Source organism: Zootoca vivipara, chromosome 11, assembly GCF_965207765.1.
Source record: "Zootoca vivipara chromosome 11, rZooViv2.hap1.1, whole genome shotgun sequence".
NCBI lineage: Eukaryota > Metazoa > Chordata > Lepidosauria > Squamata > Lacertidae > Zootoca > Zootoca vivipara.
This window is the reverse complement of record NC_142594.1, coordinates 7,093,322-7,108,326: the sequence shown is the minus strand read 5'-3', so window position 1 is coordinate 7,108,326 and position 15,005 is coordinate 7,093,322. Positions and strand designations below refer to the sequence as shown.

The following is a 15,005-nucleotide window of genomic DNA, read 5'->3' as shown; positions in this document are numbered from 1 at the left end:
ACCCATGGACCAGCAGTTTTGCAGCATGAGGGGCTGATTCGGAGTGGAGAAATGGTGGGCAGGGAAAGGTTTAAGCACCCCCACCCTAAAGCTGGTTCCCCAACCCCCCCTAGCCGAAATAGCCCTTAGGCAACAGGCTTGCAACACAGTTCTGCCCCAAATGCACAATCTGGCAGTTTACAATATTGCAGCTCTGTTAGAGCAGAGATGGCTAAATGGTTCCCAGGTGCTGAAATCCAGTGGCCAGCCGGCATGCATTGTGCTCTTTGGAGAGAATACAGGAAGCGTGTCTGACAAGCAAGATTCCAGCAACTTTGTACTAACAAGCCCGTTGTAAAACTTTGCATCGGGTACCTATTTCACTTGTCTGAGCCTGCTGGAAGAACAGAGGGGTGAGTAGTGCAAGGATCACAGGGCTGTAATCGTGAAATATTCTAGCTGATTACTGGCATTTCCTAGACTGCCTGCTCACTCATGTGGAAGCACAGATGCAATTGATCTTCTTTCATAGGAAGTGAGAAATGAATGGCAATCTGTGGTGGAAAAACACAGCTGATCTGCATCTATTTTATTCATTAAACTGACTAGTCATGCAATCCAGTAATCATTTAAACCCAAGTGCTTGCAATTAAGTACTCCAAAAAGTTTTGGTGGAGCATGGAACAGATTTATCCCACTGTACCCATCCCCTTATGTGGTTTGGGCCATTCCTGGCAAGCAGGGCAAAACACCCAGAAGCTTCAAGTGGGGTAGGAGAGTGGTGCGGAATTTGACCACCTGCTGTGCTCCTTCCAGAGTAGTTTGCCCACCTTTGGTCCCCCACCTTCCCTTTGCCACAGAGTCCTAGGAAGTAAGAGAAAATTAGAAGCAAATTGCTTAAAACATAAAATCTTGGTCATGAAACAGTAACATAAAACACAACTTTGAGAGGAAGAGCATTGAATGGAGACATTGCAAAGCCTCATAGATTGCTTTATAAAGTAATCCTTGGGCCTAATTTCTTTATATGAAAAGAGAAGGGGGAAAGGTAGTGTAGCACACGATCGTATTTTTAAAAATATAAATTGGGATCAGAAAATGTAAATGAAAGGCAAAATTTGGAAGTTTCGGATTAACTGTAATTGGAACTCATAATGGCAAAATTAAAAACATAGCAGTTTAAGTGTCATCAATTTTGTTTTCTGGTTTTCTGTTTTTGCATTAACTTTTATTATGATTAAGAAAGGGATAAAAGGTGTTGATTGATTCCAGTTCTGAGGTAAATTAGGGAGATATACAGTAGGTAGATATAGATATAGATATATATAGATGTATAGGACGAACTAAAATTCCAAAGAGACTGGAGTAAATTCATTGACTATATAAATAATAACTAGAAGTTTCAAGACACTAGCAGGATTGAAATAAATCCTAGGACATGGACTTTATAATATAAGATTAAACTGTGAGATATAGGGGAAGCTTGTTGGTGGGATGGAGGGAAGTCATAAGCTCAGCAGAGAGGTAGGGAGTGAGATTTGTAGGTGTATGTTGGAAATTATAGTTTATTGTTTAAAGTGAAAATTCAATAAAAATTATATTAAAAAATAGATATAGATATCCCTTTTGGAAGGAACAAAAATGATGCTAAAATATATGCAGGTTGATTTTTGGCATGCAGTTTAAGAAGACTTGGAGACTGCTTTTGCCTGTTGCAGGCCCACAGGGGTTGTTTTACCGGCCCCTGAGCTGCCCCCGAACCGAGCCGCCTGTTTGGCAAGTCCCCATGTGCTGCGCTAAACCAGCGCAACGTGGATACTCGCTTTTGCGGCTCCGGAAATCGTGTTTGCGCAGATGCTGGTAATCGCAGGCACGCACACTCACACGGAGTGAACCGGCCCAGGCAAGGTAAGCCTTGCCGACCCCTGCTATATGCAGTGTTAAAAAAACTATTCATCGAACTTCTGAGAAGCAGAAAAGAACATCTGACTCTCATATCTCTTAGACACATATCTCTTAGACCAGGTATCCCCAAACTGCGGCCCTCCAGATGTTTTTGCCTACATGATCCCTAGCTAATAGGACCAGTGGTCAGGGATGATGGGAATTGTAGTCCAAAACATCTGGAGGGCCAAAGTTTGGGGGTGCCTGTCTTAGACAGTTTCCAAGCTGAGGCCTCTAAAGCATTTCCTCTTGTTTCCTTGACACATACAGTAAATGTTCCACTGAGAATTTGCAACAAGAAACACTGCACTGGTGTGCCATAATATTACAAGATATGGGATATGGTAAAACCCATGGGTATAATTTTAAGCGATGACAATTCCTCTTTCTTTGAATTATCTTCCAGCCACCCAGTGTAAACATGGTGCAGTCTATGATACCTGCGGTCCTGGATGCGTGAAAACATGCGACAACTGGAACGAGATTGGTCCCTGCAATAAACCGTGCATTGCAGGCTGCCACTGCCCTGCGAACTTAGTCCACCACAAAGGAAGATGCATCAAACCCATTCTCTGCCCACAGCGGTGACATTTGCTTTTATCCACAAGGACATTGTAACTGGTGGCTTTTGGTAGCCTTTCTAAGCTCACAGCCAATGAAGGACTTTCAGTGCTGGCTGGCAGATTTTGCAAAGCACTCTCACAAAGAGTGGGGGGAAATAGGTGTGCCTATATATTTATATGTGTATATGGATATATATATATAAACACTAGTGTATGTTGATACAGAGAGAGAAAGAGAGAGGCGCGGTAAGATAATTTTAAGACTCTGGACTTCCCAGGATTACGGGTCCTCCCCTCCTACTTTTGATAGTAATGTATATTCTCTGAATTATAAAAGTTACCCAGACCTGCTCATTCTGCTACATGTGATCCTGGACTTCTGCCCCCAAATCCTGGCCCCGATGGCACCCCTATGTGTGTGTGTGTGTGTGTGTATTGTGTAATACCATGTTCAGGGAGAGCAGGTGTAGAGAAATAAATGGTCATACCCTTGGTATCGCAGGACAAAAGAAATGGCAGCAGCACCTGCCACTCCCCGTAACATGAGGCCCACATGATCAAATACTCAACACAATAGCCATAGCATAAACAATTCCATACAATGCCCATTGAAGCAACAGGTCACCCCTCACTTCTCTGTCCCACCTGCATTGGCTGAAATGCATATAGGCCCCTGGGATATAGTAGCATCAGTCCTAGTTTTAACTATATATACCCACATACACATACATGTGCGCACACATATGAAAATAGGCATCATTTATATAAACCATGGGACATGGGTGGCACTGTGGGTTAAACCACAGAGCCTAGGGCTTGCCGATCAGAAGGTCGGCGGTTCGAATCCCCGCGGCGGGGGTGAGCTCCCGTTGTTCGGTTCCAGCTCCTGCCCACCTAGCAGTTCAAAAGCACGTTAAACTGCAAGTAGATAAATAGGTACCGCTACAGCGGGAAGGTAAACGGCATTTCTATGCGCTGCTCTGGTTCGCCAGAAGCGGCTTAGTCATGCTGGCCACATGACCCAGAAGCTGTCGGCGGACAAATGCCGGTTCGTCGGCCAATAACGCGAGATGGACACCGCAACCCCCGAGTCGTCCACGACTGGACCTAATGGTCAGGGGTACCTTTAACTTTACCTTTATATAAACCATAGAAGGATGAGTTATTATATGTATATTATTTTGCTATAAAGTTTACGTATTAGTGTTTCTGTTAAAATAAGGCAGGTGTTTGATGGCATGATGGCGCCCACTGAGCCATCGCCTCCGAGTTTCCATGGCGTCTCCCAAGGCCACAAGATTTCCACATAAAGATACTATTAGATTCCGATTTCCGGATACATAAGAAACAGGTGTTATCTGAAGTTAGGATTTATCCAGGGATGACTCAGGTTTCCCACCTCAGACCAGCCTCGGGTGATTGTTAAGAGCACCTTAAATTAGCAAAGAACCCTGGGCTTGGAGATTATGCATCACTGGTTTGTTCTGGGGTTCCTTGAACATCACTTTAGTTGGCGTAACATTTAAATGAACCCAACCACATGCATGGGGGCAGAGGATGTAGTTCCCCACCACCAGGCACGTAGTGTGGGGAGGACCGGGAGGCTCATGATTTTGAGGGGGCGCGAGCCAGTCACCCCCAAGCAGGAATCCACACCCTGCCTGCCACTGAGGTTCTCTGGGCCCCAGAACCCAGCCTGGCCTGGCCACCACACCCCCAGCCCCCTCGCTGAATGGACGCCCAGCTAGTTGGGTGTGTGTGTGTGTGCAACAGCTCTCTCCCTTGTGGTTTTCAGCAACAGGTATTCAGAAGCATGTTGCCTCCAACAGTGGATATAGAACACAGCCATCAATCCTGCTTGCACTGCTCAGCTTTTTGTCCTTCTGGACCAGACAGCAGCCGAGACATGTACAGAAAGGGATGCGTAGCGCATGCAGCAAGAGACTCAAATATTCACTGTGCTGCAATTCCTAAGAATTCCTCAGCCGTTTCCCACAAACGTGTTTTGTGCCAGGTGATAGCTATTCCCTGCTACCTGAGATGGGAAGATTGTTGTTCATGCTGAGATAGGAAGATTATTGTTCATGCTCAAATGTTTTGCTTCCTTTCAAAAGGAAAAAGAAAAAGTGGAAGAACTTTGTTTATCACAGAGAACACCTCTGTACTGTACAGGATGAGTAACAAAAAGGAAAAACAAAAGGTGCTTATTTAAATATTTAAATGCATCTACCTGTATATGTTATGTTTGATAGCCATGGAAAATAAATATTAAAGCAACAAAAAAGATTTGCGTCAGACAAAGACCTAACCATAGGCTTTCAGTTCATCTCATAAACAATTTTGGAATTTACTTTTTTTTTTAAAAAAAAAAATAACCATTAAATAATATGCCTGTTTGAGTTGGAACAGAGGTTTGATTCATTATAAACATATTTGCTGTTTTGAAATTCATAAAGGAAAAGGGGTTTCCTGTGATTCTCTTCCCAACACCTAGAAGAGCTTTTTTTTCTGGCATGCATGTATTAAGTCCCAGCACAGAGCATAAAATGTGAAATCTGATGCAAGCAAACTTTTGGGCCTTTCCCAACTTTAGCAGCGTGGAAGTTGATGCAATGTGGCTTCTTTGTAGGACCAGAAGCACAGAGTCATTCAGGGGATATTCCCAACCCCCCAGAGAAGATTTAGGTGTAGAGGTGTTCCACTGAGCAAATTGAACTCTGGTTTGGTTGCAGACAAGCACAGCTGAGTATATATCCTGCCGATGTCTGCAAATGCCCTCATGATTTATTTATTTTATTTTTTTAAAAAAATTACATTAATAGTATGCCACCGGCACCAAGACAAGTTAATGTGGCCTTACATTTTAATAATGACTAATGAAATGAAAACTAATCTGGACGCTGGGAAAGAAAATGCCACATAAATTTCAGACCACACTGGACCTTAAGGGTTTTTAATTTTTTTTTCTCTGAACATCAAGTTTCACTTAAAATAAACTGCATCAGGTTAACAAGATGTAAATCCATACAATTCAGTTTGAATGTTTCAAGGTAAAGTCACATGTTTCAAAAGCTGGTTCCATTACTAGAAATAAAAGCCACCAGAAGGGCTTTCCTTTGAAATGCTGTTAAGGCAAAGGTGAATTGCTTCAAGCTGTATTAAAAATGCCTATTTTTAATACCGCATTGAAAATCCGCTTTGTCGCCCCGCCTATTTGGATAAAGGCATTGGGTTTAAAAAGTTATTATTTGTTTAGGTTCAAGGCAACAGAGGCTGTAGGAATGTGCTTGTAAGCTTCTTTTATCTCACACATTTCACTACTTGGAGTTGGTTCCTTAGCTTATGGTGAGGCATAATCTGATCTCTGTCAACTTGAACGGCTTTGTAAAGTCTCTGTTTTGAATATTCTTACAAAGATCTGAACTTCATGTAAGCCAATGGTTGCAGCTATTTTTGTTTTAAAGTCAACGCATACAATGGTGTATTGTTTTTAAACACAGTGACTGGGCTTCATCTTCATTTACTGATTCAGATAAGATACCTGTGAATATCACCTGGCAGATGATAAAGATTTAGCAATTCCTTTAAAATACTGCCTGAGTCGAATTATTGATGTGTTCTTCATCTCAGCAGATAATAAATGCAGACTACCCTTTTGAATCGTACAAGGCAATCTTCCAAGTTTTATAGTTCATATTCATCAGCTATTAACAAATTGTACACAGGACATTTACCAAACAATAGCATCCCCATTTTGTTTTGAAGGTAAGTTCATTTGCCAAATGATAAGAGGGACTTTTACTCAAGAGGAATGGTGTACTTATAATTCTTGAAATAATTTCACATTGATTTCTGCAAATTGTGTAAAGCACAGGATGCCCGAGGCCTTGTCCACCATGTGGACAAACCATGGTGTTTTATCTTCTCAGTGTTTTTTTTGCAGGCCAGCAGAGATATTTATTGTGAATTGAAAGTGCCTTTCATTTGCAAAGCCAACCAGCACTTTTACAATAGGCTATGTCTCCTTGCTATTGATTGAATCCTAATTTTATATGTGGTTAAGTTATTCATGGAGGAATCAACGTTAGTCTGACTGGTGCTCTTTATGACTTCAAATGTGGGCCACTGGTTTTCAGCTGTGTAAGGCGGTTCTTGTAGGTGCAATGAGCTGCAAAGTTCCTCGTCTCTGAATAGTCTGAACAGAAATTAAGCTCAAGAATATTTTGGTACACTGTACTATAGAACTGCTGGTCCGTTTAGAAATATTAAGATATAAGAAACAACAACCCACGCAGAGCCCAGAACCTTGAAGTGGCAACATTTATCTTAATTTCCTTCAGAACTTTGTTGGTTTTTAGTTGCTTATTGGCAAATGGAGAAATCATTGATTAGTAGATTGGGAATAAAAGTCACTTTCAAGGTCATGCCAGGAAAGGAAAGAAGAAGCACATTTTGACTTTAAATGTCTTCGTCCATTTGTCTTAAACAAATAGGGAATCTCACTCACCAATCACTGAGAGGCAGATCCTTTTTCTACAGGTTGAATCCATAATTTTTAATTATGCACCCGTCAGTTGTAAAGTGGGCAGAGGTGACAGGAAATTGAATAAATTAATCAAAACAATCATTTAAATTCCATTTTGGGATGCTGCATAACAGTATTTCTGTAGATAGAAATTCTTCAGAGTTGAAGATTGTTTTCAAAAACACCTTTTGATTTTTTTTAAGGTGATTTTTGTGTATCTATGAAATTAGAGTGATCCCAATGAGTTTAGATTTCAGTGCTCAAACCACTTTAATGTGATCATTAGATGATTTGGTGACTGTGTGGCTTTGTATTTTTAAATCTTGCATTTTCAAGCTTTTTCTGAAAACAAAGATTTTTAGGGCAGTGGTCATAATAAAGCTTGTGTTTCCAAGCTCTTCCACCAGGAAAAAAATAATAATTTGTGTTTATGTTCTTTAAGTCTGAACTTTGTGTAATAAACTTCCAGTTGCTGGAGTCTTCATCCATTGGTGTAAACAAATAATGATTGTTTTAAAATCATAGCACAGGAAAGTGTTTTCTATGCAGTAATTTCATCTTGGTGACAAATATATAGATGTCTGTTCAGGAAAGTGGTACATTTTGCTCATTGGTTGGAGAAATAAGATTTCATTTAGAGAATCTCAAAACTTCTTCCATTTGGAATCCATACATTTCCATGCTATCTGAGTTTTATTGTATTATTGGCCTTTAGTCATTGTTGGTTTAAATGTAATTGGCTTAATTTACATTTATTTTCCAGCTTCATTCATTAATATAAGAATGTTTCTTTGTTGTCGAAAATGTGCAGTCTCTTCGCTTTGCAGATGTGTGTCCTTTACCTTTTTTTTAAATAGAAAATATTGTTGTTGTTTTTTATATAGGCCCCATCTTGTAATGCAGTTATTTTTACTGTTCATGTTGAAAACGATAGGCAGGAAGGTTTTGAAAAATTACCTTTGCATTGAATGGTGTACAAGTGTCTGTGTCTCTGAAGATTGTCTCTCATTGAAGATGCATGTAAACTTGTTTGATCTGAGTTTCAATGATCTCGGTCCATTTATTTATAAAGGCTTCCATTCTTTTTAATTGCCTTAACTATATTTCCCCCCAAATTCGTGAGCCAGACGCTGCAAGGGAATAGGTTCACAGCGTAGGTAAAAATGATCCTTTTCTTTACTATGTTGAATGATTAGTTTCATCTCTCCGCAAACAATCTGAGGTTTGTGTGCCACTCTGGATCTTTTCCTTGCAGGCTTAAGCTGTTAAGTAAATGTTTCCTTCTTGGTGGGCAAAAAGTAGTTTGGCGATGGTGGAGAATTCTGCGGCACAGGTAGATGGAACTGATGTTGCTGAAGGAGAATGGGTGAATCTGTGGATGGGCAGGCAAAGATCCCGTTGAGCTCTGCCCTTCCCCAGGCAGGGTTGTCCTAGCGGGAATGTTGCAGGGCAAAGGCACACTTCTTGTAGGCAGCATAAAGCAGGAGGATGGCTCGCAGCATTTGACGGCACATAGCCATCGCCATGCGCACTTGTGGTTCGCGGAGCCCATGAGGCCTGCGCTGCTGGGGACTGATGACTTGGCAGAAGGCAGAACGCTCTGAAACCCGCAGCGAGCCGGTCCAGTGCGGAGGCTGTACCGTCACAAGGTGCCCAAAGACTGAGTCGAGCCCCGTGAGCCGCACGGCCTGGGGCTTGTGCACAGCTCCGCTGCATCCTCGTGACTCTCCAGCCACTCCAGGGGGTTGTGGGTGCCCAGCTCCTGTCTTGGCACTGGGCTCCAGCACCAGGCTGAGCCCCTGGAAGCAAAGCTGCACTTCCAGGTCGGTGGCAGTGGCTGGACTGTGCCCTCCCCGAAAGGGGTGCTTGGTGCTGCTGGGCTTGGGCACGGCACCCCGCAGCCATTGCAGGGACTCATCCAGGGGGGACCAGGGTGCCCAGAGCTGGTACCCGCTGGCCATGGTCAGCGCTGCCCAGCCGCTGCCACCCTGCTCTGCCCAGGCTCTTGTTGCATCTTTCCTTAGTCCGGCGCCCGCGGCAACCCATTATGACCATCCTTCACTCCAGAATGCCAAGGCTTGAGCCAGTGTTCCACAAGCTCCTCCCTTTGACTCACACAGAATGGCTCTTCTTGTGAATCCCTCCCTCACCATCTGATATTAAAATAAATTTAAATGAACCGAGGCGGGGGGCGGGGGATCTTCTTGGTGTTGGTACTAAAGTTATGATGGAACAGGTCTCTCCAGAGAGGCTCACCTGATGCTTTCCTTAGCTTTTCAGTACCCGGTAAAGAACTTTTAAGCAACTTGTGGTTATTGTTGTTTTAATAATCTGGGGTTCTCAGTTCCATTATTAATGTTTCTTCGTACATCTGTTTTGTTTTGCATTTTTAATAATTGCATTTCATTCTTTTTATTTTTGTGAAGCTCCCAGAGAACAAATATTGGGTGGCCTTATAGATATAGTTAATAAATAATGAGTTAAATAACAACTCCTCTGGATGATACTAATTCCAAAATTATAGGGAAATGAATCTCACAAGTTTTTCCTTCCAAGTGAAATCCATGAAAGAGTTTCCTTAATTCAGCCCATTTTGATTTTAATTTCATATTTTATCTGTACACTGCAGTTTTCCATCCACACAAAAATCAACTGAAGAGTCGCTAAGACAGGGTGTCCTCCAATATGTTGGACTACAGTTTCCATAACCCCTCCCCCCCACTTTGGCCACGCCCATGGTATGACAGCTTCCTATGCTCCTACTTCTTACATCCAGGGTGGATAAAACCTATGGCAGGGTTTGTTTCCATGCTACGCCAATATTTAATTCTCATCTCTGTTCAAGAGATGTACTCTGGCCCCAATCTGTATAGTCTGACAGTTGGAGTTTGTCTGGCAAAGTTTGCTTCTTTGGTGAACTTTACTGGCACTTAAGACGGAGGAAAATGTGTTGGGCATGAATACACTTCTAAGAAGCTGGCACCGTTTCAGATGAGACAAATGACACAGTCGGCCTAAAGTGTTTAATTTTTCATTTGCAGTTTGTAATAAATGGTGCTTATCCCTTTGGAAGGAAATTAGTTCTTTGGAAATATATTCAAAGGAGTCACTTGGCATTTGGAGTTTGTCTTCTATAAGAAGTGGTTTGGCTACTGTTCATAAAGATGTTTCTCTGTATGCTTGCACTTCACCTCAACTCCAAAATCCCCCCCCCATTAATTTTTTAGCTTTGTTTTATATGAAAAGGAAGTGCTGCCTTAACAGTGTAATCAGCCCCTCTACCTGTATATTTTTAATATTAATTTGATATTGGAAAAATAGTATTAGCAAAGTAGATTAGAAGGTAGTACCAACTAGTTTTAGTGTCTTATTGCATTTCTGCTTCCCCCAAATATGTGGAAGTTGCCACTTATGCTATATATGGCAATACTGTACAAAATTATGTGATGCCAAAACTGGCCAGAAATCACCATAGGATCCATGTCTCTACACTGGCATAAACATGTAACTTGTCACTTATTATCACAATCATGGTGCCGGATGAGATTTTGAAATAAAGGACATTTAACATTTCTTCTTTTTAAAAAAAGATTTTTCTTGAAGTACGAGAATTTTTACATACATTATATTCTCTCCTTCCAATTTTTAATTTCCCGTACCATTTTTCCTTTCCTTTCCCTTCCCACCCCCTCCCCCACTCTTAATCCATTAGAAGGGTTCAAACAGTTGTCCTCAGCCACGGGCACAATGTCTGTTGAGCTATTTCAATTGCCTTTGTTCGATTTGCTCATTGCAAACTGCTGAAAGTCTCTCAATTTTTATAATAAACCTGATGTGCAATGGGAGGTGAATAATTTCGATTGCTACTGTATATACATATCCCAAGGCTAGTAGGAGATTGTGCATAATAGCCAGAGAATGTACAAAATGCAGACAAGATACACACATTCTCCAAGACCTATTGAAATTCATGCATATTGACTGGAGAATGTACAAGATATTGTCGAGATAGGCAATGCCTGTTCCCGAATGCCTGTTGAGCATGTTGAAGAGATTGTGTCCTTGGAAATCTGCACAATCCCATGGGTCTAACCATGACTAATGACTTACAAGGGCTATAGATCAGGCATCCCCAAACTTCGGCCCTCCAGATGTTTTGGACTACAATTCCCATCATCCCTGACCACTGGTCCTCTTAGCTAGGGATCATGGGAGTTGTAGGCAAAAACATCTGGAGGGCCGCAGTTTGGGGATGCCTGCTATAGATCTTCAGGGGCAGGAGAAATCGAGTCCTATGAGAAAGGGATCACGGAGGGCTTAAGACAAGTTCAGAGATCTGCCTCTTTAAATCAAAACAGCGTTGATCTCTTGATGCTGAATTCTGCCCCCTAGTAGAATGGTTCAATCACTGGCTTAACAAAAATGCATTCACTTTAGCTAGAGCTGAAATGTTTTTATCCGTAGATTATTAACTCCACAGTTTTGCAAGAAGTGCAACCTCTGCCTTTCAGTATTTTATCAAAGCTTTTAGGGAAGAAAAAACTAATCTATATCCTTATCATTTAAACGTTTCCAAGCACAACTGCGAACAGCTTCTTATTTGCTTGCTGGTGAGATGTGTTTGCTTTCTATCTGTTCAAATTGAACACAGCTGGGGGAAATATACTTTTCAGATATATCTTGGATATAATATTCTTTTGGAGTACTAACCTGGGCTGGATTGTCTACTTCTTCTTTAAATTACATTGCAGTGGCTGTCTTCACAAAAGAATGCAGTATTGCCACTATTCCTAAAATATTTATGGAAATATTTGCTGGGGAAGTTCTGCAGCAAAGAGAGCATTAATAAGCAGATATAGCTGGTCTGTCAATAAAGGGGGTTGGGGGACTTATATTAGGCCAGATGGGACCTGATTGGATCCAAATGTCACCTTATTCTATTAGTCTGAAAACCACGGCATCCCCCTGCAGCATTGCAGTGGTAATGGGGCAGCAGAGATCAATGCAGCAAACTGTCTAAGTACATACTTCTCTCACAGGGTAATTGTGAGAGGAAAAGAGGTGGAAGTTACCATGTACACTACCATGAGTTTCTTGGAGGAAAGGTGGTATGGAAACGAATAAAAGAAAGAAACAGTATTGTTGTGGTAGTATTGTTGGTGAAGGGCACATGGAATAAATGGACAATCATTATTATTATTTTATATCTTTATTGTCATTGTCCCCTTGCGGGAACAACGAAATTACTCGGTTGCTACATCCACTCAGATAAAGCATTCCGCATAATCCAAAATTACAAAACCTAATTAAAAACAGTAAATATAATACAAATAACAAAAAAAAAATAAGATGACTTCAAAGTCCAGGCTTTCCATTTAAAGCCAAAATTGCTCTAGAGAAGAAACTGTTCCTGAGATGGCTCGTTCTTGCCTGCAATAGTTCTATATCTCCGTCCCGATGGCAGGAGCTGAAAGAAATGGTGACCAGGGTGCGTTGGATCTCTTGATATGCCTAGTGCTTTTCTATGGCACCTGGTGGTGTAGATTTGTTCTAAGGTGGAGAGTGAGCAGCCAATAATGCTCTTTGCTGTTTTAATAATTCTACACAGCCCTGCTCTGTCCTGGGAAGTACAGCTTCCGTACCACACACATAAACCTTACGTGAGCACGCTCTGTATGGCACAGTGATAGAGGGCAAGCAGCAGCTTTTGTGGAAGATGGTTTTTCCTTAAAATTCTCAAAAAATACAGTCTCTGCTGTGCCTTCTTCACAAGCCCCCTTGTATTAACACTCCAGGACAGATCCTCCTGTAACTCAATGCCTAGAAATCTAAACGTTGTTACCCTCTCCACACAAATTCCATCAATCAAAAGTGGCTGGACCTCGTTCTTCTGTCTCCTAAAGTCCACCACAAGCTCCTTTGTTTTCTTTGTATTTATGAGCAAGTTATTAACTCTGCACCACTCTGTCAGCCGCTCCACCTCATCTCTATAGTCCGTTTCACCCTCCTTATCAGAGATGAGCCCGATCACGGTTGTGTCATCTGCAAATTTGACAACCCTATTTCTAGGGTGGGCAGCGACACAATCATACATATAAAGAGTATAAAGGAGCGGACTAAGCACACATCCTTGTGGTGTTCCTGTGTTAGTCCTAAGCATGTTAGACATATAAGGGCCCAACCGGACCCTCTGGGAGCGATCTGAAAGAAAGTCCAGTATCCACCCACAGAGTGATAGCAGGAGCCCCAGATTTCCCATTCAAAGAGTAAGCCAGCAGTCAATCAAACCATTCAAATATGGAGTTAACTCTTAATTAGCAAAAATATGATCTTCACAGACTTGGCTGAGTGTCAGCAAAAAACCTCATCCCTGGTAGGTCTAGCCCCATGAATTAGTTGCTGTCTCTGTGTCATCCTCTCTATGGCTTTTCCCAAGCAATCAGAGACTACGCCTGCATGAAGCCTGCCTCTGCTTTGCCCTTTTCATCCCTCTTCTGGTTCGGGGAGACAAGGGGAGTTCAGCTTCTCACAACAGGAGGGGGAGACACCTGTGATTCTTCACCAGTCAGACTCATCTCTGCCTCTTGGCCTCCCTCCTCTTCTGCTTCAGCTTCTGCCTCTGATTCTGAACTTCTCTCTGCCATCGCATCTTCCTGCTCACTAAGCTTTGCTACCTTTTCAGCTTCTGACACCTCCTCCTCCTCCCAGTCTTATCACAAGGAAAGTGGTCAAAGAAGGCAAATCAGAAGAGATGAGTGGGTGAACTAACCCAAGGGCAAATGACATAAAGAGCTCCGCAGACAAGGGTAAGGCCTTTGAAAGTGATGTGAAATGCATTAGGAAGCTGGAGAGGTTAAAAGAAGAAATGAAAGGCATTGTTCTGACTCTGATATTCTAAACAGATTGAAGCCTGGGTTGGGGAGAAATAATGTAGATGTCTATTGAGGAAATGAATAGAGAAAGCAAGGGGAGATATGAATGGATACTGAGACATTGGGACATGGTTCTTTCCGCTGTCAATTGTAGAAACAAAGTTCCAGGGGTGGAACATCTCTGAGTTTGGGAAATAGAAGTTTAATTTTGTAATTGTCTGTGAAAATTGTGGCTTGTGGAGGTGGAGAAGAAAACATCTCTTAAGCTCTGAATCTTGAAATGCAGTTCTAATGTGTTTAGAAATGCAGGTACAAGGTTAAGGTGTACATAAAACTGCTAATATTCGTGAAAATGACACACACAAATGCACTGTATTAGGGAAAACAGAAAAAAATCTTATATTGGGGAAAACAGCATACAAAAATATGCATATTGGAAGAAATCTGTAGTAAAATGCTGGTGCATTTTCACGAGGGTTGTTTTTTTTTCCTTTTAAAAAATCACAAACTGATGTGGAAATGTGGAAAAGTAAACTTAAAATTGGAAAAATGAAAAAGAAAAAAGAGAGAGAGCTGAAAGAAACTGGAATTGGCTATTGATCTCATCCAAACTGTGAGGTGTTTCCTGACTCTTGACTTGTACAAGACTACAACCTTAATGGGCTATTAATAAAGTAAAATAATAATCATCTTCCAGATGTCGAGCAAAAGAAATTAGCAAACCTTTTGCCAGAAAACACCAACTTTTTAAAACCAAGTCACTTGACAGTGCAACTCCAGTAATATTTTTTTTGGGGGGGGGGGTCCCACTGAGTTTTAAGAACAATCTAGGATAGGGATAGAGACATAGAATGAAACAATTCAGCCTTTTCTGCTAGTCTCAGCTGATGATGTCTTCGTGCTGAGGCCCTGCTTTTATGATATCACTAGCTGATTTTGATGGCTGACAAGTTTCTTGTTTGTGTCTTTCAATAATGTAGGTGGTGATACGCCATGGGGTCCAGGGCTCTTGACAGTTCTGACAGTGAAAAAGATACAGACACATACCTGCCATAATTTGGCAATTATATACAATTTTTACTGACATGGAAGCCTAATTATGCCTTTCTCTCACTTAAAAAA

At 41.6% G+C, this 15,005-nt stretch overlaps 2 protein-coding genes across 4 annotated transcripts in view; one reads left to right on the top strand and one right to left on the bottom strand.

Annotated features, from left to right (window-relative positions):
* Nucleotides 1-4,844, top strand: part of BMPER (BMP binding endothelial regulator) — a 158,432-nt gene extending 153,588 nt beyond the window's left edge. For all 3 annotated transcript variants that reach the window (XM_035128736.3, XM_035128737.3, XM_088653429.1), the window contains one exon: nucleotides 2,330-4,844. In XM_035128736.3, coding sequence (XP_034984627.3) covers nucleotides 2,330-2,511 — 182 coding nt within the window. In that variant the 3' untranslated portion in view covers nucleotides 2,512-4,844. The remainder of the gene's footprint in view (nucleotides 1-2,329) is intronic.
* A 586-nt stretch (nucleotides 4,845-5,430) lies between these two features.
* On the bottom strand, nucleotides 5,431-9,049 carry FANCD2OS (FANCD2 opposite strand). Its single transcript, XM_088653430.1, has one exon. The coding sequence runs from the start codon at nucleotides 8,970-8,972 to the stop codon at nucleotides 8,442-8,444; it is 531 nt and encodes a 176-aa protein (XP_088509556.1). The 5' UTR covers nucleotides 8,973-9,049; the 3' UTR covers nucleotides 5,431-8,441.
* Between the last annotated feature and the right edge of the window lie 5,956 nt (nucleotides 9,050-15,005).